This window comes from Epinephelus lanceolatus, chromosome 21 (genome assembly GCF_041903045.1).
Source record: "Epinephelus lanceolatus isolate andai-2023 chromosome 21, ASM4190304v1, whole genome shotgun sequence".
NCBI classification, from domain to species: domain Eukaryota; kingdom Metazoa; phylum Chordata; class Actinopteri; order Perciformes; family Serranidae; genus Epinephelus; species Epinephelus lanceolatus.
Window position 1 is genome coordinate 18,461,888 of NC_135754.1, and position 27,465 is coordinate 18,489,352.

A 27,465-nucleotide genomic window follows, 5' to 3' on the forward strand; every position below is an offset into this window, starting at 1 on the left:
GTTTCACTGATGATGACAAAAAAAGAAGAGTAACAACTACAGGGGAGACAGAGCTTTATATAAGGGGTCCTCTGGGGTGATGCGTGTGTGTGGCAAAATTTAGAAAAGGAGGACAGGGGACTGTATGCGGATTATTAACAGCTTTTGGGAGCATAAGCTGAAGTCTGACAGGCAGGATAATGAGCGAAGGGTTTGCTGCTGACCTCACAGCTGAAACAAGAGACACAAGGACAGGTGGCACAGGATAAATAGAGACAGAGGAGAAAGAATAAGGAAGTAAAACAAGACAAGTTATGTCAGGATACAAACAGATCCGAGTCTGGCCCAGGATGGGAAGGTTATGAAGGTCAATGAATGCCGGCTTTTCTCTTTTTCAACTGACAAGTTAACTATGACTGTGTGGTTTTTCACAATAAAAAATAAAAAAAAAAAAAAAATCACGCTCTTATCTAGAGCCTGCTGTAACCACATGACCACACTTGCGTTTTACAGATGTTTTGGTGAAATGCAAATATGACCTTGCGATTGGTCAAATGCAAATAGCATTTCCATAAAGACAAATATGAATGCTCTTTGAGGGCAAGTGAAATATGCCAGGTGTGAAGAGTGACAAAGAAGGGGCGACAACCTGCAGAGGTGCTTATCTCTTATGAGGAAACATCTTTGCATCAGGTAAGGAGAATCATTTATATATCTATAATTATTTACAAAATCTGAGCTTATTTTAGTCAGAATATTTTAATATAAAAAGAACATATCTGGTAGTATGGAGAAGTGGATTTCTTTTTTATTTCTATGGATCATGAATGTGTCAGAAAAAACATGGTTACAGCGCCCTTAAAGTCTCTAAAAGTTGATATTTTTTAAGTTATGAGCACAAGTTACTATCTTTTGCACACAGGATAATAGCTTATTCCTGGAAGATAATATCTTGCACACACAAGATAAAAAAAATCACCTTTCAGGACTTTAGGGGCTGTAATTAACTATTATTTCATTACTGATAAATCTGTTGGCCATTTTCTCACTCAACAAATTGTTCAATCTACAAAATGATCTCATCAAGTGTCTTGTTTTGTCCTACCAGCAGTCCAAAACCCAAAGATATTCGCTTTATTCAATATAAACCAGAAAGAAGCAGCGTATTTTACACTGGAGAAGATGTAGCCAGACACTTTCTGGCATTTTTCCTTTAAAATGACTGATTTACCAATTAAAGGTCCAGTATGGAGGATGTAGTGGCATCTAGTGATGAGGTTCCAGAACTGATACCTCTTTCATATGCCAAGCTTGTGGAGGCATGTTTGATTTGTCTATTCTGGGCTACTGCAGAACAACACTGTAGACTTTATGGTAGAGGGCAGAGCCTCCAGGAGCATTGCAGGGCTTTGAAAGCAATTTTACATAGTGACCAAATGTGGAATTACAACATCCAAGTCTGTCACATGATGTCATGAGTCCCAAAAACACTTTTACCCATTGACCTACATTGTAAAAGACGAGCGTAAATCAGTGGATACATTTTTTTGAGCGCAACAACTCCACTGAAACATTAATTTCACTATTGTGATTTGATCCATTTGGTCTGATAACATCTGATTAACATTTGATAACATTCTAGTGAGGTTTAGAATTGTGATGTTTTCTTGGAATTTCCCCTTAAAGTTAAGACTAGGTCCTTGTAAAGATAAAAGTAATTCACAAAACATTTTAGACCTTAAAAGCTCCTAAGATGAGGACTTTTAAGAGGTTTCAGAGTTTCCTGTGCAGAGGAGAAAATGGTGGAAACACAAAGGGGTCAGAGAAATATTCTCTAAACGTTGGATGACAGTGAGTAAATGAAATGCTACAGATTAGATCATACAGAGATAATATTTGTGGTTGATGCCCACCTAACACTATAACACCAGAAACAAAATGATCAGAACACTAAGACATTTGGAAAACTGGAAAAATGCAAAAGTGCAGCAGTGATGACTTGAGTGTGTCTCAGCCTTCCATCAGCAGAGTGATCACACTAACAATAACAACACTTTAACAGTCAGCAGTTCATTTCCACTGGGTGTCCACACCTTGCAGGCTCACAAGGGGGTGTGTATGTGACAACCAATCACACCCGTTAAAAGAATACATCATCAACCACACCTGCTCACTAAGGTAAACGTTTCTGTCCCTTCCTTGCTCTGAGAAATTTCCTAACTCACTCCTAAGCTAGGACTCCTTACTAAAAACCTTTAGACTAAGTTAGGAGCTCTCTGAGAGTATTCTGTGAATATGTTAATATGGCCTCAGGTCTCTTTAAACATCCATGGAGAGGACCTGCTCTGTATGTAGCACTACATTTGAGACTCATGTGTATAACTTGTATAACATTAATCTTTTTATACCCTAGAGAAAATATGCTCCATCTAGTGATTCTGCTGCTAACTTCAGGTAGGTGTCTTTGTGTGAAATGCTGAAATTAAAATCCACAGTTATAATCATAATGCCTGCTTTATCTGATGTTTAAGTGGGTGTCCTTCTGCAGGTTCCGTAACTTTATGCTCACGCATTTATCGAGAGTATCACCTGATCACTGTGGAGAAGAGTTGGGACGAGGCCCAGAGTTACTGCAGAGAGAATCACACTGACCTGGCTACCATCGGCAGCCATGATGACATGAAGAGGCTGGTGGACATGACAGAAGCCAGCGGCGAGACAAAAGAGATCTGGATCGGTCTAAGAAAGGCCGAGATGACGTCCTGGCTGTGGTCTGTGGGAGAAACTCAGAGCAGTTACGGAGTAGCTGAGTACATGAACTGGGCCAATTCACTTGATTCTTCTCATCACTGTGGAGGCATGAAGGGTGATGGGAAATGGCTCAGTGAACTCTGTGGAACAAAACTTCCTTTTGTCTGTCAGGAGGGTAAGTAATTAACACATTTTCCCATCCTCTCCAAACCTTTGGATCTCTACAGTCTATGTTGCTCTGTCCACAGGTGAGGGGTCTGGTAAGATGTATGTTGTTCTTGAAGACAAGTCATGGAGGCAAGCTCAAGAGCACTGTCAACTGGACGGCACTGACCTGGCCAGTGTGAGGAGCCAGACTGAAAATCAGGCATTGCAGCAAATCATCAATGAAAAGGTGCTGTCGCTGTCCTTGGTCTGGATCGGTTTGTTCAGAGATGAGTGGAACTGGTCGGACCAGAGCGACAGTTCCCTCAGAGACTGGGCGAGCTCTCAGCCAAATGATGATGGAGTCTGTGGGTTGTATAGACCTTCTTCCAAGAAGTGGTTTGACAGAGAGTGTGTTACATCACTTCCCTTCTACTGCTATAATGGTGAGCGTATATCTATTATTAGTCTGATTCTATTAAGCATCTTTCTTTCTTTCAATGCCATTCTCAACATAATTGATCTAACATACTGTAAGTGTCCCTGATGCATTGTTTCAGCCATAGAGGAAAGAAAAAGGATGATTGTGAGGTTGGAAATAAAATCAGATTCATTCTTAGACTTGAGTGACTCTGCTGAGATGGACGCCATTTTGAACCAGGTAAGTTTTGTCTTCTTTAAAATGTGGGTGCGGCTGACACCTGTGTACACAGCTGATTATCATAGTCACATAACAACTAGCTAATTTGTATAAACGTGTGATTTTTCGTGCTTCCACAGGTCCAAGAAAAGTATGAGGGGGTTAAGCTTCAGTGGAGAGTCCAGCCTGATGGGAAAATTTTCCATAAAAAAGAAGAAGGACATCATTGAAGCCTGTTAGAGTGAAGCTGCTAATTTGAAATTATCTGCAGTGCCGAACAAGACATTAAATTTACTCCAGGACATACTGAGAGGCAATGAATACAAAGCCTGGTGTGTTTTAAAGGTTCTGTATACCACATTCAGAGCATTAATTAGCAGTAAACAAACACAGATATCTTTCCATTCTAATGTAAATATCAGTCTAAGGTAACTATGGATAAGAATTACGACGAAAACCAGCTCCAAATTTGGGATTTCTGGTTAAGTCGGCTATGATACAGTGCCGGTCATGACCAATTAGCAACGTCAGGCACAACTTGCCTCCACGCCCTTGAAAGTTGGCAGAGAATAGGTACAACGGTAGCGCCCTGCATCCAAACTCGGATTTTACAGGGGGTAGAAGACGCGGCCTGTGTCCCCGCCCTTAGCTCTGTCAGCACTGTTGCTATTGTTAGCACTGTTAGCGTTGTGTTAAAGTAACTCAAGATTGAGCGACAAGATTAACACTTTAATCTGAAATTAAACTTGGAAGGGCTGCATGGTGATCCAGTGGTTCTGGTTCTGGTTTTGAACCTGCAAGCCAGTTGTGGCCCTCTTGTGTCACTGTGGGTTTTCTACAGCTTCCTCCCACAGTCCAAAGACATGCAGGTTAATTGGTGACTCTAAATTATCCATAGGTGTGAATGTGAGTATGAATGGTCGTCTGTCTCTATGTGTCAGCCCTGTGATAGTTTGGCGACCTGTCCAGGGTGTATCCCGCCTCTCGCCCAAAATCAGCAGGGATTGTCTTTAGTCCCCATGCGACCCTGTAAATGATGATCAGTATGAAAATATTATCACTTTTAATATTGATTACTGTAAGCTCTGCTAACAGTAGCTCTGTTTGTTAAAGACTGGAAAACAAGTCAGATGACGGTACGATAATAATTTCAATCTTCAACCCATCAGTGTTTTGTGAATTATTTTTCGTGCTTGAGTATTTCAAATTTTACACGACAGCTGTTAGCGCCGTTAGCTGTTAGCCGCCAGCTCAGCCACCTCCATGTTGTGAACCATGCGCATACATTCTGACTTAGACTCTGAATCAGATATGCTCTGAATATCGTATACAGTTCCTTTAAAGGCAGCACACATCCCCTTACTCCTACAGCTTTTATTCCTGCAGTCACATGGTATTTGACATTGTGCACAGATGTTATTTATGTATTGATGAGGTTATTTCTTTGTTCCATGCTGTCTTTCACTCTTATTTCTCATAATTAATTAATTAACAGTAGGCTTGTTGTGTCCATTTGCAGAGAAAAATATAAAATAGATTCATAAACTTTTTCCCTTTAGACAAATCCAAGCTTGTACGCATCATCTGAAAAAGAAACTCCAACACCATTTTGGGGCTCTAGAGGGAGCTGCAAAAAATCTGGTAAACTCAGGTGATGTCCACTGTAGAGAGGCATTTTGGGTAATGTAGGATCCTGGTTTTGATGAGGAAAAGGAATGTATTGAATTAAAAAAAATGATATTGCTGATTCTGCTGCACTGATTTGGATTTTTTTGACCATCCATCATGACTCTGACAATAACATGGGAGTGCAATGTTAAATCAGTGGAGTACTCTGTTAATGCAACAAAAACAAACACCTCTGGCTATTTTTCTTTAAGAATGACTTTATGTTCCCCCGTTATATCGCATTAAAAAAGCTGACAATAGTAATACAACGAGACAAGCTCAACTGAAAACAAAAAAAGAGGCAATAATCAATGAAAATAAACAGGAATCTGCGTCACTTGTACACAGCGTCCTTTGAATCAGATGGCTTAACTCCACATGTAATCCACATCTGACCTGCAGCGCTGCTCAAGCCTAACTACCTGCACATGATGTTTAATATAGCTTGCATTGTTATGGTGCTGTTTCAATAATACAGTGATAAAAATAAACACCAAACAGATTTATAGATGGCAGTGAAATAACTGGAGTTCATTACAGTACACTTTTTGACTTGGTAAAATTGAAATGCAAGTGACCGCTGAGAGAAAAACTGACCGACGTTACATTGTTATTGTTATGTTATCAAACATAAAATTTAAGTTATATCCCGGGTGAGCTGGCACCATATAAATATAACAGAGCCATGTCATTTCACTACATGTATAAACAGCCTGGCGCTCTCAGCACAGCATTACAATCATGTGTTTTTGTAGAAAGCAGATTTACACAGGATGAGTAAACACTGAGAAGTCGCAGACTTCCGAGATTTTGAAATGCGCAGTATCACTGTTACAGCAATGTTGCATTCAGATGCTAGAAACTGAAATCACCTCAACAGCCCTGCACGTTTTCTCTCTTGTGCCAGTGCTCTGGAACTCAATATGCATCAGCCTCTTCCAAATACGCTTTCCCAACAAATTCAACAGATGATTAGTGGCACAAAAAGTGTGGCACGCTTAATAGTGTCAAAACATACTGCACTTGAATATGTGAAGTGTTAGGAGTCTCTATCCTAACTTTCAGTGGTGCAATTCATATTGGCCTTTTTAAAATAATCAAAACATGTCACAATAATAACATTTTTTTCCCCAGTGTTTGACAAAACTGAACAAATAAACCTTACTTCTTGATTTGTTATTCTATGGACCCTTTTTCTTCTCACACACTTAAAACACAGCTTATACACACACACAGATACAGATGCATATCTGTAAAGACATCACCACCATTTTATCAGTTTCCTTTTGAAGCTGTCCCTTGAATATCATCTGGCTGGCTATAAAATTCTCCCAATGCACGAGGAAAAAAACCTTTGTCTTTTTCTCACTTCACAGTGGAACATTTCTGTTCGCACACCTTCCCTTCAGCATCCTTTTCTCCTGAGTAACCGCCTACAGGTTTTTCTTGACCTCCGGCCGCTTCTCCTGTCTCCTGCTGGGCTCTGTTTGGTTGGGCATCAGCAGCTGTATCAGGTCATGCAGAGCTTTTCTGATCGCAGCACCGAACCTGTGGGCATCCTGGAAGGGAGACGTAGAATAAAAAGTAAAGATAAAAAGAATGTGTCTAGGAGATTGAAAAAGACTTAACATTTTATGAAACTTAATCCAAAACGGTTTTATGTTTTACACTTCATCTGCTCTCATAAATCTCTATAATAACAGAGATAAACTTTAAACCCAAATACCTTCACAACCTCAGGGTAAAAAGAAATCTGTGCTCAAAACAAAAATGTGCTATTATCGTAGATTTTTTTAATGCTCACTTACTGATGCCAGCATCTGCCTCGGAAATGCAAATATCATGTCTACTATCATGTCTACTCTTTCTAAATCCAAGCAAGAGATGTAATGCACTGCATAAAAATCGGAACTGAGTCCTGGCACAATAATGCCTGTCTCATAACACACCTGATTTTCTTTTATTACATATCATATGAATAAATCATTTGACAGACAGAGCTTTGTTTAAGAAAAAAAAATAGTGGAGGCTCTCTGAGGTTCCTGTCACCCCTCACAAAAGGCACAAAATGGTTAAGTCCACCCCCGCACTAGGATTCATCTCTGAATGCAGCTAGAGGCGAGTGAGTGACTGCTTATGCTGCTGGACGTATGCTGCTGGAGCACCAACGTACACGATCATGTATGATAGAAAGGAAATTTTGATATGATGATGAAAATTGGGATTTCAAAAAAAGCAAACAAACAAAAAAACATCCCGACAACTTTCATTGAACTCACAGTGTCTGGACATGAGCGCTTGCACGAGATGTGGAAGTTTAATATGTCTTCTCCCACAATGGAGTAGGACACCCCATAACCATCGTCAGCCACCTGAAAGAGACGTAGACAATATTTATTATCATGACTGCTTAATGAAAATCAGAACACAGAGCTACTTTCACAGAAGAAGAGTCTGAGTGGTATGTGCAAGAAGTATTTATCTTGCACTGACACCGCACTGGGGCTAGCTACACGAGACTGAAGGATATGTAGCAACAGAAAGGGTCGTTTGACGGCAAGGTGAAGCAGTGAAAATATTCTTAATATAGAGTACACTAAAATTCATATTGTTTTTTAATTGTGATTTTTTTTTTTAGTTTTACTGCTGCCCCCGTCCGCAGCAGTACATTGCTTAGCTTCCATAGCTATCCCTCTCAGTGCTCCAACCTACATCACTGTTTTTACACCTGCAACCTGGAAAAGAGTGCAGACTGAGTCATCCTTTTAACAGTTAATTGACTGAAGCTCTGAGGGCAACACTTACCGGTCCAAAGCCCCCTCCACAGGACACGTAATCTGGGTAGTTGACTAAATCAAACATCTCCACGTGTATTGGAGACTGACTGGTGGACAGCCGCCAGGGCTCGGACAGCACCTGCAATACCCACAAGAAGCCATCGCATCAAGTCCCTGCTGTATTAGTTCTACTTAAGACAAATATTCATGCTGAGCTGGACAGTCTGATATAAATATAAAAATGAGGAAGGAAAGAAATGAACCTCTTGCAAGAAAGGAGACTCCACTCCAAGGTATTTGGACACCACATAGAGGCAGAAGAGGTGTCTGTCGATGCCAGCTCCAGTCATAGCCATGCGGTATAGATGCTGGTGCTTTTCTGCAGCTTCGTGGAACAAACGCCTGCACACATCTGCTGCCTGGTGGAGAATGGCATGAGTGACATATCGCACACTAAAAATGACACTGTATGATTTATGCAACGAAGTTAGCAATTTCACATAAAGATTTGCAAAGCATATTCATTTTCATTAGAGAACCTTCATCTTCTTTTGAGTTACTGCTATGTACAATAATGATGACAAACAAGACAGTTAAATGGTCACACCTCTCCACCATCCAGGGCTCGGACCATAGCACTGCTCTCACTGGTACAGGAGCGAACTGTCTCGGTTCTGCCCTCCTTGAACAGACGGGTCATAGAGGCTTCGTACGTCAAACAGAATCTCCCCTGATCCTGGAACACAAAAACAAAACCACATGCATCAGATAATATTGACAGTCACAAATTCAGTGTCCGACACACACACACACAAACACACACACACGCACCGCTGGTACTTCAGAGGGAGGCTCACCCTGTAGTAGGCTATCTGAAGAGCCATCTGAATGAAGGCATCTGGACTGACGCGACATTTCTTGACCTTTCCTTTGCCAAAGTCTTCGAAGCGGAAAACGTGCAAGTCCACGTCGTCGGCCAGGGCCTGGGCCACTGCCAGGGACTGGGAGATCTGCTCCTCACACTGTGACACACACATCCAAAGAGTAAACATCAACAGAACTGAGACACCTGAAACCACTGCACTGTGAATTCAAAAGGGCGAGCCATGTTTCCATATTATTACAAATAATGAGTCAGCTTTAACTTGGGATGTTCCTAACAACTATTTTCCCTGATGATAAAACCGAAGTTTGAACACATTTTTCAATGACCAAATCATATTTCAAATGTCGGTGATGTGCTACAACAGCTCACTAAAGTTTTTTTTGCTTTTATTTTGTCTTTTTTCTCTCACTTTTTTTCTCACTTTTTTTTTAAAAAAAAATCCACAGTTGTTAAAAATAGTAGCTAACAGATGCATGTTTTTATATAGTAACATTCAAGTAGGAAAAAGGCGATATTTTTATGCAAATTATGCAAGTAAGTAATTTAAAGTGCACATTTATAATTTAATAATAAGTTTAATAAAATAGTATTTCTGGTGTTGACTAATGAGGGTAGCAAGTCAACTAATCGCGAACATCCCAAGCTTTTTACAACCCTTTTCACATGTCACTTGATCATGAAATATATGTGTCAATTGGATAGACTCTCATCTTTTCAAACCATGTGGTCATTTTAAAACAAACACTCTGTGGTTAAAATGATCCAAGTACATTGCATGGCAGTGTCTATCAAACTGAATCCTTCAACAGTGTTTTTGAAAACACGTTAACTGATTAACCCTACTCTTGTGTTTGTATACCAAATACGAAGCTACAGTAGCTTGGCAGCGGTGTTGTCATTAGGTTGTCAAGCAACATGTAGAGACTTTTTGAAGTTACTGCACCCAGCCAATAAAAATAGTCCAGCACTGTGAAACCACAACTTCTTGTTTTTACATTTCAGTTAGTGTATTGATTGATGCAGCTAAAATATAACTAAACATTTAAAATTTTGCGGATCTGACAGATGTACTTTTAGACATTTGCACGGAGCAAAACCACTTGTTTCCTCCTGCCTCCAGTCTTAATGCTAAGTTAGTCTAACTGCACACTGGCTGTACTTTAATATTTAGCCTACAGTCATGAGGATGGTACTGATCTTCGCATCCAACTCTTGCCAAGAAAACAAATAATACACAAAATGTCACACTATTTCTTTAAAAACACAATGTTTCTCTGGATTAAAAGTCTCAACAGTCCAACAAATCCTTAAAATTTTTATGTCAACATTATTTAACATAAGGGTGTTAAGATCAGAAATTATCTTCAATGCCTGTAACTGATAACCATAACTTTACGGAATCACTGTAAAATATTTACTTATAATTCTTTCTTCTTTTTTGCTTCATTTATTTTATTTATTTTTCCTTTATAATGTTTTAAAACCCAGTAAAAATATTTGAATATTAAAACTAGAATAATCTGATTAGGAGCAATTGTGATTTCATAATCTCAGCGTGAGTGTAACATTTATAATACATGCATCTTTTTATAACATACTTTCTGCTGCATGTGTGAAAAAACAATATTGACTGTTGCCGACCAAGGAACAAAAACACACGTTGGGAAATATGTGAATGGAGAACTAACCTCTGGAGGGATTTCCCAGTTCAGCTTCTGTGGTTTTGGTAGTGATGAATCCACATCTCCTTTGCAGTGCCCCTCTGCATTGTAACCCAGCTGGAAACAGTCATTGGACAATTGAACCTGGAAACACAACAATTATAAGTGAAGGCCTCTCACAACCAGGTAATAACAGTGTACTACTTTTCCTTCATGTTCCTTACCTGCCATAAGTGCGATATCACCGGCGCATCGCCCCACGAGTGCTCTGCATTGAAGCCTGACTTCCCATTCTTGTAGTAAATTAGCGTGAAGGACTTGTCATACCACCTGCACGACAACCAAGGTACAGATTGAACATAAAAAACTAATGTATAGGGACCTTAAATGCTGTTCCTTATTTTCTTGTCATATATATAATGTTATAACATCACATATTAACCCTTTGAAACCTGGAGCATCATCACTTTTTATGTGCTGCTTTCAGACACCTTTCACAAGTATTTTAACCTTTGAACCCTGAGCAAATTGGTGCGAATTCTTTCAAAAACATGGGAAAAAAGGCAACGAGCAACTTGGCCACAGGCTTCACACTGTTGTGAATACTGTTTCCAATAAGGGTTTCTTCTTTTGAGACAAGCTGACGTCAGATTGTGACGGCTTTTTTTATATGATCATCTGCTCCAGGATGCAGACACACTGAGATGCAGAACACCCAGAAACGCTTGTCAATCAGAGCAGACTGGGCTTTTTCAGAGGGAGGCTTAAAGACATAAACCCAAAATACAAGTATGAACCTAAAAGCCAGCATAATAGATCATCTTCAACTAATTACATGTTCCTCAGTGATCAGTTAAGTGTAAAATTGTCACCTGTCATAACATTTCCCATGCAACAAGGATTTGGCATAGCGATCTAAACTAGCTGCTGGGTCTTCTCCCATCACGCAGTGCTCCTCATCATCCAGGGTCACAAAGAAGGTGGCTTTCTCAATGCAGTCCAGAGAGCGCTTATTGACTCCACTGCTGAAATACTTCGTCCTGGCTTTAGCCCATGGAATTCTGGTTAACAAAGGAACATTAAGACATTACATTAATTAATATTGATGCAGTGCACTGTGTGGTCTGTGTGATTTAAGCAGCAGTGGTGGCATGTCAAACTGACCTGTCTCCAGCAGTCAGGGCTGCCAGTTTGGCCTCTCCTTTGCATGGAGTTGAAGGGTCATCAAGGATCCTCTGAATCTGGAATTCAATCTCCCTGGGCGACAGGAGTCTGCCTCCGTGGTACATCTTAAGGCGGAAATAGCGACCCCTGTGGTACACTGCTATGTAGTCACTGTCCTGCCAGTGTTGCACAGTGTCTTTGCACAGAAGGAAGACGGGAAATGTAAATATTTTGACAAAGACATGACATGATAACATATATACATCAGAAATGATGCTCTTTATTTGGGGATGTGTGTTGTGCCCTTGTGTGTGACCCTTGTGCTTAGGGTCGTTCAGGTCCCCAGCATTTTGTCTGACCTGCTGGCATCGGTTTTTCCTCACAATTCAGTTTTTGTTGGGACTGCAGCGCAGAACGACTGAGTCTGCAAAATGTCCTTGTGACATTTACTAGATAAGTTTACACAATAAACATTATGCATGTGTAGGATGCATGCTATGTGGAAGAATGTTGTGTGGTCAGAATTACCTTAAAAGACACACACAAAGCTGAATGATTAACGGGCAGTTTTTTGCTAAAATTCAAATTAATGTTTTTGACAATGTAGTCTGGTTGATTTGAAGAGAGCACAGATAATGACTCCAGTTTTTTTGGGAGGCTAAAATACGTTTTGCTGCTGCCCCCATCCATGGCAGTAAATTGCTGAGGTTCCTTAGCAGTATTCCTGCCGCCTTTTCCAAAGCGGGGGTGTGCCGACTGCCATCTACTGCAGGTAATACGCTGACTATGGATAAGTTTGTCATACAACCCCACTTTTAAAAATCTAAACTATCCCGTTAAGGTCTGATCCATATGCAAACACTCACACTGGCACACATTTTACTTGACTGAGTTCAGACGAACAGGGAAATATTTTCTACCTTTTGCAAACTGGATGACTGAGATGACTCTGACACAGATTAATTAAAGGGAAACTTTCAACCTAGACTCTGTTTTTTGCATGTTTTTGTGTCTAAGTGACTAAAGGAGACAACAATTTTGGACATTTGTCCAGTACTGAGAGAGACCGCTTCAGCCCCAGCGGCAAAACAGGCTGCAATGTAACCCCTACAGGTATTTGTGCATCATCAATTACCGTCCATTAAAGTTGCTTCGTTTTGCCACTGACAGGCTCAGATTGTAATTATAGGTGTATGACAACGTGATAGAAAAGACCCCACACAGAAATGAAACATTTTTTCTTCCCTTTCACTGATCCAGTCTGTTTGTTAGTGTGTGTAACCATGTGTTGCTCAAGGAGAAGTCTCACACCACACTGTCACAATCAGCTAAATAAAGCTCAGTGAAGTTTCAGTCAGGAAGACTATACTTATGCATGCTTAGGTCTGTAATTTCCTCCTAAAACTTTTTTACATTCACTCCTTGCACACATGCTCACTCTATTTCTTGCTATTATTGTCGAGGTCTGTCAATTGAGACGTCAGATTTTCTGTCACAGTTAGTCAACAACACAGCATCACACCCTTCCTGTTAGCCTATCATCTTATTGCGTCTTGTTTTAAATATGGTTCTCTTTCTGCCTATAGGTCTTTCATGCTGAAGTTGTGCGCACCCTCCACCTCCCCATCAACGCCTAGTCTTTGCAGATTCATCAGTAACATCAGCCATTGGTCTCAGTCATCAGCCGCCACCTTCAGTGTCTAGACTCTGTAAGGGGATTTATCTTGCTGCTGCTCAAATGCCCATTGATTACAAATCTCCCTCTGGACTCCAAGCGCCAAAGACTTTCTGTCAAATCTTAATAATCACATCATCTGTTAATCTGTACACCTGTTATCTTTATTAAACAGTTATCTTCACTTCATTCTCCTGCCTCTTATGAGTGAAATATTCAGCCATGACAAACTATCAACAATAAGCAACAATTTCCTCTTGTGAGATTTCAGAACGAGACTTCTCCTTAAGCGAGGCTTGTTAACAATAAAAAACAGACAAGGGAAAGGTAAAGAAAAATGTTTCATTTCTCTGTTGTGTCCTTTCTGTAATGTTATCAGACACTTTTAATTCCAATCTGAGCCTGTCAGTGGTAAAAACTAGCACTTTTAATGGTGCACAATTGCCCGTATGGATTACATTTCAGGCTGTTTTGCTGCTGCAACTGTGGCACTCTCTCTCAATATTGGACCACTTTCAAAAATTGTTGTCTCCATTTGTCACTTAGACACAAAAACATGGGAAAATACAATCTAGGTTGAAAAACACAGAAGCTTCCTTTCAAGGCCGACTTAAGAAATGGAGGAATGAAGACATGCTGTAGGAGGCATACCTGAGTAAAGGTCAGTACTTCAACACTGAAAGCAAGGATGCACTTTGTGTTTCTTTTTATTGTGGCATTTGAAACGACTGACAGGGTGACTATCAAGATGTTGGCTCGTTAACTGAAGAGAAGCATTTACTGTACAAGTGAGGGATGTATCTTCATTTTAAATTCTTAATTATACACAGTAAAAAGATGTTCGGCACATTTATATTGGTTTGACATTTAGAGATCTAAAACTAGGAATGGGCCAGTTGTGTAAGAAATATAAATACTACCTGTTAGCGTTCCAGGGATTCGACAAGTGTCAAACATCCGCTCATATTGATAGGAACAGCAAGGAACTGCAGACCTCAACAACAACTGAGCAGGATAAAGGAGGACAGGCCAGTGCAAAGACAAAGAGAGGAAACAAAATAGGATGGTAGAAAACAAATACCGGAGTGTTGGGGATGAAATGTAAAGAGAGCCAGGGAGAGAAAGGAAGAGATAAGAAAAACAAAATGTGTGGGCAGAAGAAAACAGACATTAGTTAGAGACAGACCGCTTCCAGAAACCCAGACAGACCTGAGATGAGACCAGAAGGCAAGAGGAGACAGATGAGAGATGACAGGATGGCCTTGTACAGCAGACATACTATGACTCAGTGAATCACGGCGCCTTGCTTATTGAGACCACACACACACACACACACACACACACACACACACTGGCTTTCACACGATTTTCTATCCAACTCCAGAGGGCTCAGACACCTTTAGTATGCCTCATCATCTCCCAGACAGTGGTGTGTTGGCATTGCTCACTTGGCTACCTGCTGCTCATGTTCAGACATCATGTATCATATATCAGCAACGTGTTGCCACAGCGTTTGCCTATGTGTGTGTGCATGTCAATCTCTTTACCGGTCTCCTCTCCGGGAATGCGTGTGGTGTTGAATAGTCTCTCACACTGAGCTGAACACAGAGGAATGACAGTGCCTGGTATACGGGTCTGGGAAATGGAAAGGAGAAGACGAAGGCAAGGGCACAGGGGAAAGAACAGAGGGGAGAAGTGGAGGGAATGTAGAATCGAACAAAAAGAGGGAGGTTTTTTTAAAGAGTGAGAGGAAATTAAAGCAAAGGAGAGTTTGAAAGAAGTACAAAAGAGAGGGGTGAGAGATGAGCATGGTATGAGAACATGAGGGAAATGTCTTCGCCTAAACATAGAAACTAAAATGAACAGAGATCTACAAGACGCACAAACAGTAATGCATGGGTGTTACTCACACGGTCACGACACATAGAAATATCCCGAAATTTGAGACATTTGATTTACAAGACTTCTGTTGCCATAGCAAAGAGACATGAATAATGAATGCCTCCGTATATACGGGGGCAGTCAGGGTTGACTGGCAGCTAAACTCACAGGTTGAAGCTCTTCTTTGTTGAGTTTGCGGCGGTACTGGAAGAACGTGTAAAGGCTGTTGCCTGCCCTGGCCGCCTGGATGGGTGTGGGTGTCACATACATGAAGTCCTGGGGAGAGAACGCACAGAGACAGGGAGTCAGGAGGAGGATAATCATCAAAAAAAAAAAAAAATCCGTAAGCACATCTGGGGTTACCAAATCAATATCAATGTCCTTCAAAAATCCAAAAACAAAGGATTGTTTCCCTAACATGAGGAAATAGTTGTGTTTTTAGCAGCCATATCTTAAAAAAATTCACATTCATATAAGTGAATGTGTGGAGTTCTACCAATGTAAGTGTGAGCACTGTTTGCAATGAACTTAAATTGTTCATTGTTAATAAAAGGTAAAAACAAGAGTACTTGCCTTAGTCTAACAAGCATTAACACAACTATTTTCATTATTTTTTTGTCCTCATAACAAACACACAGCCACAAATTTTCAACAGAATGAATCTGCAAAGATCACAAAGTCTATATACAGATTCAATTAACTTTTGAGACTCTGTAGAGTCAACATGACGGTCATTTCATGCCAACTTTTCAAAGTCAGATTCAAATTCAGGACCAGGTCATGTCATGGATTTTCTCAAAAAATAAAAAAAGTGAAACTTCTAATTAATTAATGGGATCTTGCAAAATCTGACAGCTCTACTTTAAATATTCTTCTAGTTATTAATTTTTGAAGTTTGTCCCTGTGAGCTAAATTTCATTATTTTTGCAACTGTATTCGAAGCCTCACCATTTGCTAATTTTTCACTGCATTGGGTTGAAATTTGTAGTGAACATCCAAAAAACCCCTAAGAATAATGTGCAACATGTATTCATGTAAATAATTGCTGGTGAATATTTTACAGAAATCAGATTTTTTTATTACCATATAGAAGAGTCTTTAATTTTCAGAAATCATTATCTCCATAAAGTTGTCACTTTCTTACAACCACATTTTGATCCTCTGCAGTATTAATATAGTTCTACCACATCTAGAAATTATTTAGTGCCCCATAAAAATTGCGTGCGAAAGACCTTGCAAAATATAGCTTCGGAGCACATCGACCCGATTTTTAAGATGTTTTCACTGCATCATTTTATTTCCTTAAACTTTTTTATTGGATAGTTTTAATACTCATTGCAGGTACATACAAATGTAAAGATGTTATATTACTCCATCATTAAATATTGTTTTGAAAATAGCTTATTATTCTTAATTTTCACTGTAATGTAATATACATCCAGTGTCTTTTTTCCATAGGTAGACATGTTAACTTAAAGGTTATCTCTGCGTGATACCTGTTGAGCCTGTTTTTTATTAGGTGCAGGAAATTTGCAAGCTAAAGCTAATGGCTGGATTTGTTGCACTACATGAAAACTACACAGAATCACAATTTGGTTGCAAGACAAAAAAAGTAGAGATAATATTTTTTGAAAAATTAAAGATTCTTTGTTCAGGTCTTTTTTTTTTTTTAAATCAATTTGATTAATGTAAAACATTCAGCAGCAACTATTTATATTAATAGATTTTGCAAATTATTCTTCAAACAATTACATAGAGTAGAGCTATAGGATTTACAAGGTCCCATGAGTTTAATAGATGTTTTACATTTAAAAAAATCCACGAGATGAAATAAGAAGTCCTACATGAGTTGGTGTGGTGACCCAACTCCAAAATCAAACAGAGTAAATCCAAATTGAGGACTTCAGCAGGTTAGACCAGAAATTTCTTCGATCAAAAAGATTTCCATACCATGCCATAATAGTTACTGTTGACCATAATTGGGCTCCGTCCACGTAGATAGACATATTCTTCCCACCAGTCACTAACCTGAAAAAATAAAAACACACACACACAACAGAATCTTAGTGAAAAAGCCAATATTGCAGCCAACAGGCAGTCACTTACATATTCATACGGAATAAATATTTTAAAGTCGGCACCTCAAAGACATGCATTGTTAATGGAATTTTAAATTTCCTTTGGCTTGCTTGGCTTTGGACATTTATGTGATGTTTGAAAGCAGACACACTTAACCAGAGCAATGAGGTCAACCACTCACGTAGTTGGTGGCCCAGAGAGCTTTGAGCTTGAGGTACCACTGCAGGCGGTTGCCGACGCCGCCCTCGAACTCTGCCGCCAGCTTGGTCATGCGTTCATACTCTGTATCGTCCATCAGCGGACGCACTGACTCCAAGTGCTAAACAGGAGATGTTCAAAGAATAAGAATTGTAAGCATCATTTTGATGTACAGTACAGGCCAAAAGTTTGGACACACCTTCTCATTCAATGCGTTTTCTTTATTTTCATGACTATTTACATTGTAGATTCTCACTGAAGGCATCAAAACTATGAATGAACACATGTGGAGTTATGTACTTAACAAAAAAAGGTGAAATAACTGAAAACATGTTTTATATTCTAGTTTCTTCAAAATAGCCACCCTTTGCTCTGATTACTGCTTTGCACACTCTTGGCATTCTCTCCATGAGCTTCAAGAGGTAGTCACCTGAAATGGTTTCCACCTCACAGGTGTGCCTTATCAGGGTTAATTAGTGGAATTTCTTGCTTTATCAATGGGGTTGGGACCATCAGTTGTGTTGTGCAGAAGTCAGGTTAATACACAGCCGACAGCCCTATTGGACAATTGTTAAAATTCATATTATGGCAAGAACCAATCAGCTAACTAAAGAAAAACGAGTGGCCATCATTACTTTAAGAAATGAAGGTCAGTCAGTCCGGAAAATTGCAAAAACTTTAAATGTGTCCCCAAGTGGAGTCGCAAAAACCATCAAGCGCTACAACGAAACTGGCACACATGAGGACCGACCCAGGAAAGGAAGACCAAGAGTCACCTCTGCTTCTGAGGATAAGTTCATCCGAGTCACCAGCCTCAGAAATTGCAAGTTAACAGCAGCTCAGATCAGAGACCAGATGAATGCCACACAGAGTTCTAGCAGCAGACCCATCTCTAGAACAACTGTTAAGAGGAGACTGCGCCAATCAGGCCTTCATGGTCAAATAGCTGCTAGGAAACCACTGCTAAGGAGAGGCAACAAGCAGAAGAGATTTGTTTGGGCCAAGAAACACAAGGAATGGACATTAGACCAGTGGAAATCTGTGCTTTGGTCTGATGAGTCCAAATTTGAGATCTTTGGTTCCAACCGCCGTGTCTTTGTGAGACGCAGAAAAGGTGAACGGATGGATTCCACATGCCTGGTTCCCACTGTGAAGCATGGAGGAGGAGGTGTGATGGTGTGGGGGTGTTTTGCTGGTGACACTGTTGGGGATTTATTCAAAATTGAAGGCACACTGAACCAGCATGGCTACCACAGCATCCTGCAGCGACATGCCATCCCATCCGGTTTGCGTTTAGTTGGACGATCATTTATTTTTCAACAGGACAATGACCCCAAACACACCTCCAGGCTGTGTAAGGGCTATTTGACCAAGAAGGAGAGTGATGGAGTGCTGCGGCAGATGACCTGGCCTCCACAGTCACCGGACCTGAACCCAATCGAGATGGTTTGGGGTGAGCTGGACCGCAGAGTGAAGGCAAAGGGGCCAACAAGTGCTAAACACCTCTGGGAACTCCTTCAAGACTGTTGGAAAACCATTTCAGGTGACTACCTCTTGAAGCTCATGGAGAGAATGCCAAGAGTGTGCAAAGCAGTAATCAGAGCAAAGGGTGGCTATTTTGAAGAAACTAGAATATAAAACATGTTTTCAGTTATTTCACCTTTTTTTGTTAAGTACATAACTCCACATGTGTTCATTCATAGTTTTGATGCCTTCAGTGAGAATCTACAATGTAAATAGTCATGAAAATAAAGAAAACGCATTGAATGAGAAGGTGTGTCCAAACTTTTGGCCTGTACTGTATGACAGGATTACTTAGCCTACTAAATACAGACACTGGTTTGTAAATCAATGAATTATCATAACCACATCTAATTCTGCTGATAAAATACCAAATCTCTTTTCCATTTTATCTCCTCTCATCTGTCTAATATTTCTCAGTTTAAAATGGTGCGAAGGGCATTTGGTGCAACAGAGGCAGAAAATGATGAATGTGAGAAAGTGGTCCATCTGTTTCATGGTCAGTATTCGGCATGCAGTCATTTCCTCTGCTTCGTGTGACGTCTCACCCTCTTGACCGTGTCCTTGATGGCAGGCACAGGCAGGTTTGGCAACGAACCCTGGTAGCTGTAGAGCAGAGGCTTCCTGCCAGAGAAGATCCGCACCAGCGCCTGATACAGAAACACAAGCATTAAAAAACAAACACAGTCGGAATATTAAAGGAAGGACATACCTAAGGCTAATTATTTTTTCGGTTTTTGGTTTTCTTTCAGAGGACCTCATTCACCATAGAATATACATTACATTGTACTAATTGAATTTTAAGTGCAAGTACAAATAAAAAAGGCAGTGTTAGGTTTAGTGGTAGGTTTAAAGACATTTGAAGACTTTCTAAGGAGATGCAGACACCCTGGATCAAAGAACTTAAGGACAGTGTAAGGTATTGTTAGTTTACAGTATTAATTGGAAAAGGTGTGAAACAACACTGACCACCCAGACTTTGGTGGTGTGGGACATCTTGCCGTGCTTCTCGAACATCCAGCGGTGGTAGGAGAGAAGCTGCTTGAGGCACAGGCGCATGGTGAAGATGAGCAAGAGCCATAGCATGGTGCTGAAGAGCACTGCTGACACTAAGGCCTGGCACTGGGTACTCATAGACTGGCTGGAAATGGTGGGAGAAGATGGACAGATGGACAGAGAGAGGGGGAAAGAACAGTGAGTGGAAACAAATAGCAGAATAAATAAATTTAACTAGAAGGAAGACAATCAAGGATATATGGGAAGAAGAACAACCTTCTGAAATTTTAATTATAAAAGGTAGCTGTTTCACAATCAAAATACCAAGCTAGGAAATCTTAAATTAATTTGTCCCATTTTCCAAATCAGTGCTGTGTGAGCAACATCTATTTACTTTAAAGGAAGAAAGCAGAAGAAAAGAGAAAGGAACAAGAACAGGAGCACTTTGTAAAGATGTCACAAAAAGAAACATAAACGATAGACATTACAGAAGACAATGAAAAAGGAAGAATGGGAAGGAGTAAGGCCTAAACTCTCTGTGAAAGGAAACATTTAGTGTCTGCAGGGGTGTCTGGTAAATCAAATGATTAATTGTTAACTTCATGGACTCACGAGATGAGTTACCTGACTGGCAGGTGCTCCTGTATCTTGGCTATGAGTCCCATGGAGGGGTCGGAGCGTGTGTACATAGTAGCCAGGATTGCTATGACCACAAATAGCCAGGAGGAAGGACTGGCAGGATAAACCCCTGTTAACACACTGTTCTGTTGAACAGTGAAAGAAGAGAGATTGTTTTGAAATCCCATTCTTCCTGTTTGCAATCATTACACAAACATGCACACAGACAATTCAGAAATGATCACATTAAAGCAATACATGTCATTTAGCTCAGTGTCAGACATTCACCTTGAATTTATCTGTTCATTTATGGCTTTGTCCGACTTGGTATGAAATGCCTACACATCAAACATCACTTTAAATTCTCATATTCAATCCTGGAAATGAATGACTGAGTGAAGTGAGCATCAAACAAAGACACGAGGATACCCGCATGCAGAAAGTGTGTCATTATGTGTGGCATTCATTATTGATTGACAATAAAGTCCACACATTACGACAGGAAAAAACCTCACTGAATACTGTATACAGGCTTATACAACCAAAACTAAAACATGACATTTCAAATTAAGCATTATATGCAATTAAAATACCATAGTTAAAAGACTAAGAGCTAAGAGAGAAGCTACCTTGAGTCCGATGATGCGTTTCTTCCAAGAGCGTATACCAGAGTGGTAGATCTCAGTGAGGGCCTGGTGGGACAACCGCACGTCAATGCCCTCTGGGGTGACGGTGAACTGGAAGGCCACCGCCTGGTGGGCTTCTGCCATGGTGACTGTGCATGATGAGAGGGACAGAGGGAGAGACAGAGACAAGGAGAGGAACAGGCAAGTGGGAATGTGTGTTTAACACAGTCTGTTAAATCTCAGTTGCCTTAGTCAAACACAAGAACACTGAATGACCACGGTGAGACAACTGATCTCAGGCGAAAATGGAAGTCATGTGCAAATACTAGCATTCTTATGTAAAAAACATTTGTTAACATTTGAATGGAGCCCAGCTTAGATGTACATACACATGTGTGCCTGCAAACATACACACACAAACACATATATTGCTACACATTCTTTTTAAATTCAGAAATAATGAACAGCATCACCTTTTGTAGCAAAAACAAGCCTTCTGCCAGATAATAAAGATAATTCTTAGAATGACTGATCACTCTTTCATTGCTATCGAGACATCCCTGCCTGCTCTTGGAGTTTGTGCTGAGAAAAAATACACAACACTCCCTATGAGCCCTCAAATATGACATTTAGGTACCCTGGGGGCAGACTTTGACACTGAGAACTGCATGCAAGCTGTCAATAAGAATAACATGCAAAAAGCAAAAGCAACAAAATGCTTTGTAAACTGAAAATGCAATTCATGTGTGCGACTGCAATGCAGCAGCGGACGGGAAAATGAGCCCTGAAGGTGGTAGCAAGTGCTGTGAAAGGACTTGCGGATGATTCATCAAACTGATGATGAATTGCAAAACTTGTGTATGCGCCTGGCAAAACACATTCATCTGATGCATTAGCATTTTTAAGGGAATCTCAAAAAGAAACATTATTTATGAGTCCTTTCAAATGCAAAGTCAGCTTGAAACTGATAGAGTCTGATGGCAAAGCGCTGACTGGCTGCTGATGCCATTGGGTCTATTTGTTTAAGGCAATAACTGCATCTCTTCACACAGGGAATTGATTTCCCTCCACAAATAGGCTATGGATAATGCCCTGAGGTGGAGTCACTGGACTGCACCCCTGTGGAGGCCACGTCTGCTCTGGTTGTGTGTGTTATAAACGGGCAAACACACACACTATTCCCTCACTGTCCCCAGGTCCCATTAAGCAGGGCTCGACAGAAATGGTTGCCAACCATTTTGGGAAACTGGCAACCAATTCTTGGCCTCTGGTTGCCATCAGTGGCAGTGTTTACTATAAAAATTACTTAAAATTTCCTATTGATACCACCAAAATATCATTATCATCAAGACTTTTGGCCACAACAACCGTGTAGTGAAAACCTGATATCGTGCAAGCCTTGATTGTATCTTAATTAGCCTACTTAAAATTCAAGATGACTAAAAATGGCGACCATATTTTCAGTTTCGGCAACCAAAAGCTGATGCCTGCTTGCCAGGCTGACTTTTAAAAGTTAGCATCAAGCATTCTCGAGGCTCTGCTCTTTACGTCAGATCTGGCAGATACAGTCATTCCTGTTCCAAGGACAAACAGCAGTAAATTTCAGCCCCCTTCTTTTACTGCCAACGCAGACACAACACACCTGCTCACTTCAGCGCTGACTGCACGCTCACTAAGGAGCCACTTAATGAAACGCTGGTCCCGCTAAATTTTTATTACCAATATCCCTTTGACTGGAATAAATGTCATCAGAGCTTAATCTGCATTGACAGCGGGGTAATCCCCGAGCATCTCTGCAACTTGGATTCCCAATTTACTTAGAGCTCAAGTCTTTAGAGCTGTTACAAAAAAAGACAGCCAGACAATGATGCAGCTTAACAATGATATTTTAATTCAGCAGCAAATATAGTACAATTTAATAGAATAATTAATGAGGGGAATGGGCTATGAATAGTAAAGTTTGTTTACAGTTTAAAGGTTTTTAAAGGGGAAAAGGGGTTTTGTTTTCTGAGACCTGACACAACCCTGTACCTTTTCCTTACTTGGCACGAGGACTTAACATCCACTACACAAATCTGAATTCTGAATTTTGGAAAACTGCCAAACAGAAAGCAAGCAGATCAATATTAAACAGGAAAAGGACAGGAGAGACTGGGGTCAGTGTGTGTCAACTACGTGACAGGTAAACATACCTCTGAGGTCTTCAGATCTCCGGTAAAGTATGCAAAATGCATATGAGACCATAAGTGTATTAGACTTGAGATACATAATTCAGGTCTGACACCAAACAAAATGGACAGGAGCAATAGAGCTGCAACAATTTGATGATTAATCAGTTAGGCAGTCAACAAAAATTAACTGGCCACTATTTTGATAATCGAATAATAGTTTTTAGTCTTTTTTAAAAAATTTCTGGTTTCATGCTTTTTAAATGTGAGAATTTGAGGCTCTTCTTTGTCGTACATGATAATAAACTAAATAGCTGTGGATTTTTGGACTATTACGATAAAACATACCATTTGAAGATGTCACATTAAGCTCTGGAAAATTACTCAGGGCATGTTTCATAATTTTCTGATATCTTATTGACAAAATGAGTAATCGTTTAATCAAGAAAATAATTGGCAGATTAATAAATAATTGCAAAAGGACTCCTGCACACTGTCTAACTTGCAATATAAAATTTATTTGCGACGTTTCGGTACTAGACCTTCCCTTTGCCTGATGAAGGTCTAGTAGACAGTGTGCGGGAGTCATTTTGCAATTTTTTGGTCTTCTCTCTCGCACCTGTCTTGTTTTAATAGATGTGCAAAGTGATTTCCTTTGTTCTAGATTAATTAATAATAAAAATAATTGTTAGTTGCAGTAAAAAACTTGATAAAATACAGAATAAATGTAATTTTTGTTTTCTTCAAGTGAGATACATTAAACAACCAAAAGATGAAAAAAAACTTCAACCATGTATATTTGTTTAAATAATAATAAAGTAGAAAAAATACAAACAAACTAAATTTCACATTTAAATCCCTCATTCTATTGTTTGACAGCGACTTAGTCCCTTCAAGATTTGCATGTTTGTTTTACAGCGTTTTGCCCTCCAGTGTGTAACGTCAGTTTCAGTTAAGAGTGACAAAAAGTAACTACTCAATAACTTAAAAGTAAAGACTAAATATATTAAAAGCAAAGTGAGGAGTTACTGGAACTTCACACACACACACACACACACACACACTGCAACAGATATAGTCTAGCTCTGCCTTATCAGAACTTACCTTGGCTAACCTTTTCCTGCAGTCTGCCCAGCAATGAATAAATAAAAGATGGAAAATAGCTGTATAGTTACAGAACTATGCCCCCATTATGGCAACAACTAAAAATGTAATATCGTCAGGTTAATGTTATCATACTAACTCAAGACACACAGATACCGGACAAAAAATATCCTTGAATTTTGATCTCTGAAGTACTGTTACATATTATTTTTGTGTTTGAAATCGCCAAAAACACAAATATCCTGCACAACTCAAACAAGAGACAAACGGTACTATTAGCCAAGGTTATGTGCGAACCACTGTGTGGACATGTTCTCATTTGAAGCTGATATCACTATCATATAAAGCAGATTTGAGAGTAAAATCAGATCTTGTTTAAGTCAGTTATGTAATCCACACCATGTGCCTTTGTCATAGAGTGTCTGATGTCAAAATGCCCTGAAGAATGCTAGCTAAAAATCCAAAATACTTTTTTGGGGCTACCCAATATTGCATCCACTCTGCTTGGATTAAATCATGTAAAACTGTCCAGCAGTGTTGAATGAGCATCAAGTGTGATATTTCACCTCTCACCTCTCCTTCAGTTATGTGACCACTTTCACTGTTACATTAAAGTGGTTGCACAATTAGGTCTTGTACTCAGCTTGGGTTACTTTTAATCATTTCCAGACCTTAAAAAGATAAAGCTAAGTCTTGTCACAACTTCAAACTCCTGTGCTCAGAGCTCAGTCAAATCCATCTTTCAGATACCAGATACGACTGTTTAGTTGTGTACACAAACTCCTTTACTGGAAGCTCTCACGAATTGTTCACGTACAAGGTCGTGAGGGGGCAATCCTATTATACATCTATGTGGCAATCATATGGACTCTTCTGGTCAGCTTGATAAACAAGACCCGATATGAACTCAGCCATAACCATGCCTCATTACCCAAGGTGACCTACTATTTATTATTCAATGGTTTACTATGGAGCTCCTTATATAAATATATATATGGCAAAATTAGCATCAAATTTAAATGACTTCAAACATCAATTGTTTAGGATCTGCTGAGTATTTAAACTTCATAACTTTGTCTTTGAGCACTATATCTAAATAAAGTTATTATCTTTTGGTGGAGGAATTCAAGGGTGCACACTGGTATCTCAGGCTAGGCTTACATAGTGAGTGTGTTATCATTTTGGGACATGTGCACCTTTAACCCAGACATTTAACCCAGACATTTAAACTAGACAGAGCTTTAAAGCCACTGTAAGCCATTACCTTAATTATTGCCATTGTTATGAGGAAGGGCTGGCAAGAGTTGTGCATGTTTCAATGTTTCACAAGCAGAAACTGGCTACTGTGTTAACTCTGTAGAGAAACATTAATAAAGGCATGCACTGTGCCATTAACTAAGAGCCATATGGCAGAAAAACGTCAGTCAACAACTGTTTGTTAAGCAAATAACGTTAACGTCAACAGTCAAGTTGACCCTCCAGCTCTTCCAGCAAAGTCAGCCCAAATTAAAGAGCAGACAGGAAGTGTGAAAAAAGGGGGTAACGTTATTTTATAGCTAGCTAGCATTTACATCTTATTTCAAAATAACGTCATGTTTGGGCGTAAACACAAAGTAAAATTTAATTCAGCAGTTACAACAGTAATATTAACCGTTTTACGTACTTCGTCGTCAACCTCGTATTCTTATTAAATCTCAAAGCGCCACACTCCTGTTAGCTAACGTTAGTATGCTAATTATACGGAAAGGCAATCTAACGCTAGCTAACGTTTAAACTACAATAGGTATGAAAATTAACGTTAGCAGCTGCTAGTGTTGGCTAGCCAATGGTCCAGCCCATTATGATGTTAGCTCCACACTAACGGCTGCTGATGGAGAGTCTTCATCACAACGCACCATAACACTGTCACAGCCGTGTTAGCATACCTGTTGTTGTTGTTGTTTACGCAATGTCGAGGGTCCAGAGTTGCAGGAAAACGACAGTTAACTTCTGACGACGACCAAGAGCCCGCTGACTTACTGTGGTGTCTGTGTCTCAACTGTCTCCTGCTGTGGTCTCGGCCCTCTCCTCCAGCAGCAACTGTACAAACGTTACAGCTGATGCTGCCTTCAGCGGCTGTCGGAAATGTCGCAATCACGCAGTGGCAGCGAGGTGTGTGCTGTGTTTAAGGGGCGGGGAGAAGCGTTTGTCAACATCTGATTTTAATCTGACGGTTGGAAACTCACTTGACTTTCTATGTCAATAAGGCGGCCTTAAATGCATTGATTTATAACTGTAGTGCACAAAACAATCCCTTTTTAACTTTCTATTTTTCACTGACAGGATGTTTTAGCATGGGCACTGATTTATGTGGACACTTTCTCTCAACAGAAATGCTATATTTGGAATAATTGCATTATATTATATAAGAACAAGCTGGCTGTAAAGTTTGCTCTAGCCTAGAGCTATGGACTCCAGAATAAGGGCTTTGCTCTAGGACAACATGGTTTCTATTCCTGCAGCTACATTTTATTGGAGTAATTTTGTCAGTGAAATTGACTGGAAGAAAGTTTGGTCCTTTCCACCAAAGTTTCTTCAAACAGATAAGGCTCTCAAAAAAGCTTTGATACAACCACTGAAACATTTCTTAAAAAGTTAAAGTGTGACATAGATATAAATTGCTCTTTTTGCAAATCCTGAAACTCACTCACATTTATTTTGGTCCTGTAATTTTACATATATGCTATGCAAAGATATTACTAAATATACAGTTGACAACAGTCAACAGTCTTTCAAGTTTTACTATTTACTATAGAAATACTATATTTAGGTGCTATGATTACTGTTACAAAGATATTAATGCATTTTTCCTTATTGATCTAATTTTACTTAATGGCAAATTTCACCTCAGAAATGTAAATTGACAAACAAAAAACCTAAATTCTTTGCA

General features: G+C 39.8%; 1 protein-coding gene across 5 annotated transcripts; it reads right to left on the reverse strand.

Moving 5' to 3' along the window:
* Window positions 1-5,382: 5,382 nt before the first annotated feature.
* On the reverse strand, window positions 5,383-26,657 carry LOC117247075 (carnitine O-palmitoyltransferase 1, liver isoform). 5 transcript variants are annotated; one of them, XM_033611233.2, is made up of 19 exons: window positions 26,556-26,657; window positions 21,268-21,413; window positions 20,645-20,784; window positions 19,994-20,165; window positions 19,573-19,674; window positions 17,487-17,624; window positions 17,177-17,254; window positions 15,395-15,502; window positions 14,893-14,980; window positions 11,671-11,866; window positions 11,379-11,567; window positions 10,731-10,836; window positions 10,534-10,650; window positions 8,817-8,981; window positions 8,567-8,695; window positions 8,223-8,378; window positions 7,988-8,098; window positions 7,462-7,554; window positions 5,383-6,741 (listed from the first exon to the last, which is right to left on the reverse strand). In XM_033611233.2, exons 2-19 carry the CDS (start codon window positions 21,406-21,408, stop codon window positions 6,616-6,618), a joined length of 2,355 nt encoding a protein of 784 aa, XP_033467124.2. In that variant the 5' UTR covers window positions 21,409-21,413; window positions 26,556-26,657; the 3' UTR covers window positions 5,383-6,615. The 5 variants fall into 5 exon arrangements, with proteins under 5 accessions (XP_033467124.2, XP_033467123.2, XP_078019238.1 ...); XM_033611232.2 differs by having other exon boundaries at window positions 26,462-26,604; XM_078163112.1 differs by lacking the exon at window positions 14,893-14,980 and adding an exon at window positions 14,266-14,350 and having other exon boundaries at window positions 26,462-26,603.
* Window positions 26,658-27,465: the final 808 nt, after the last annotated feature.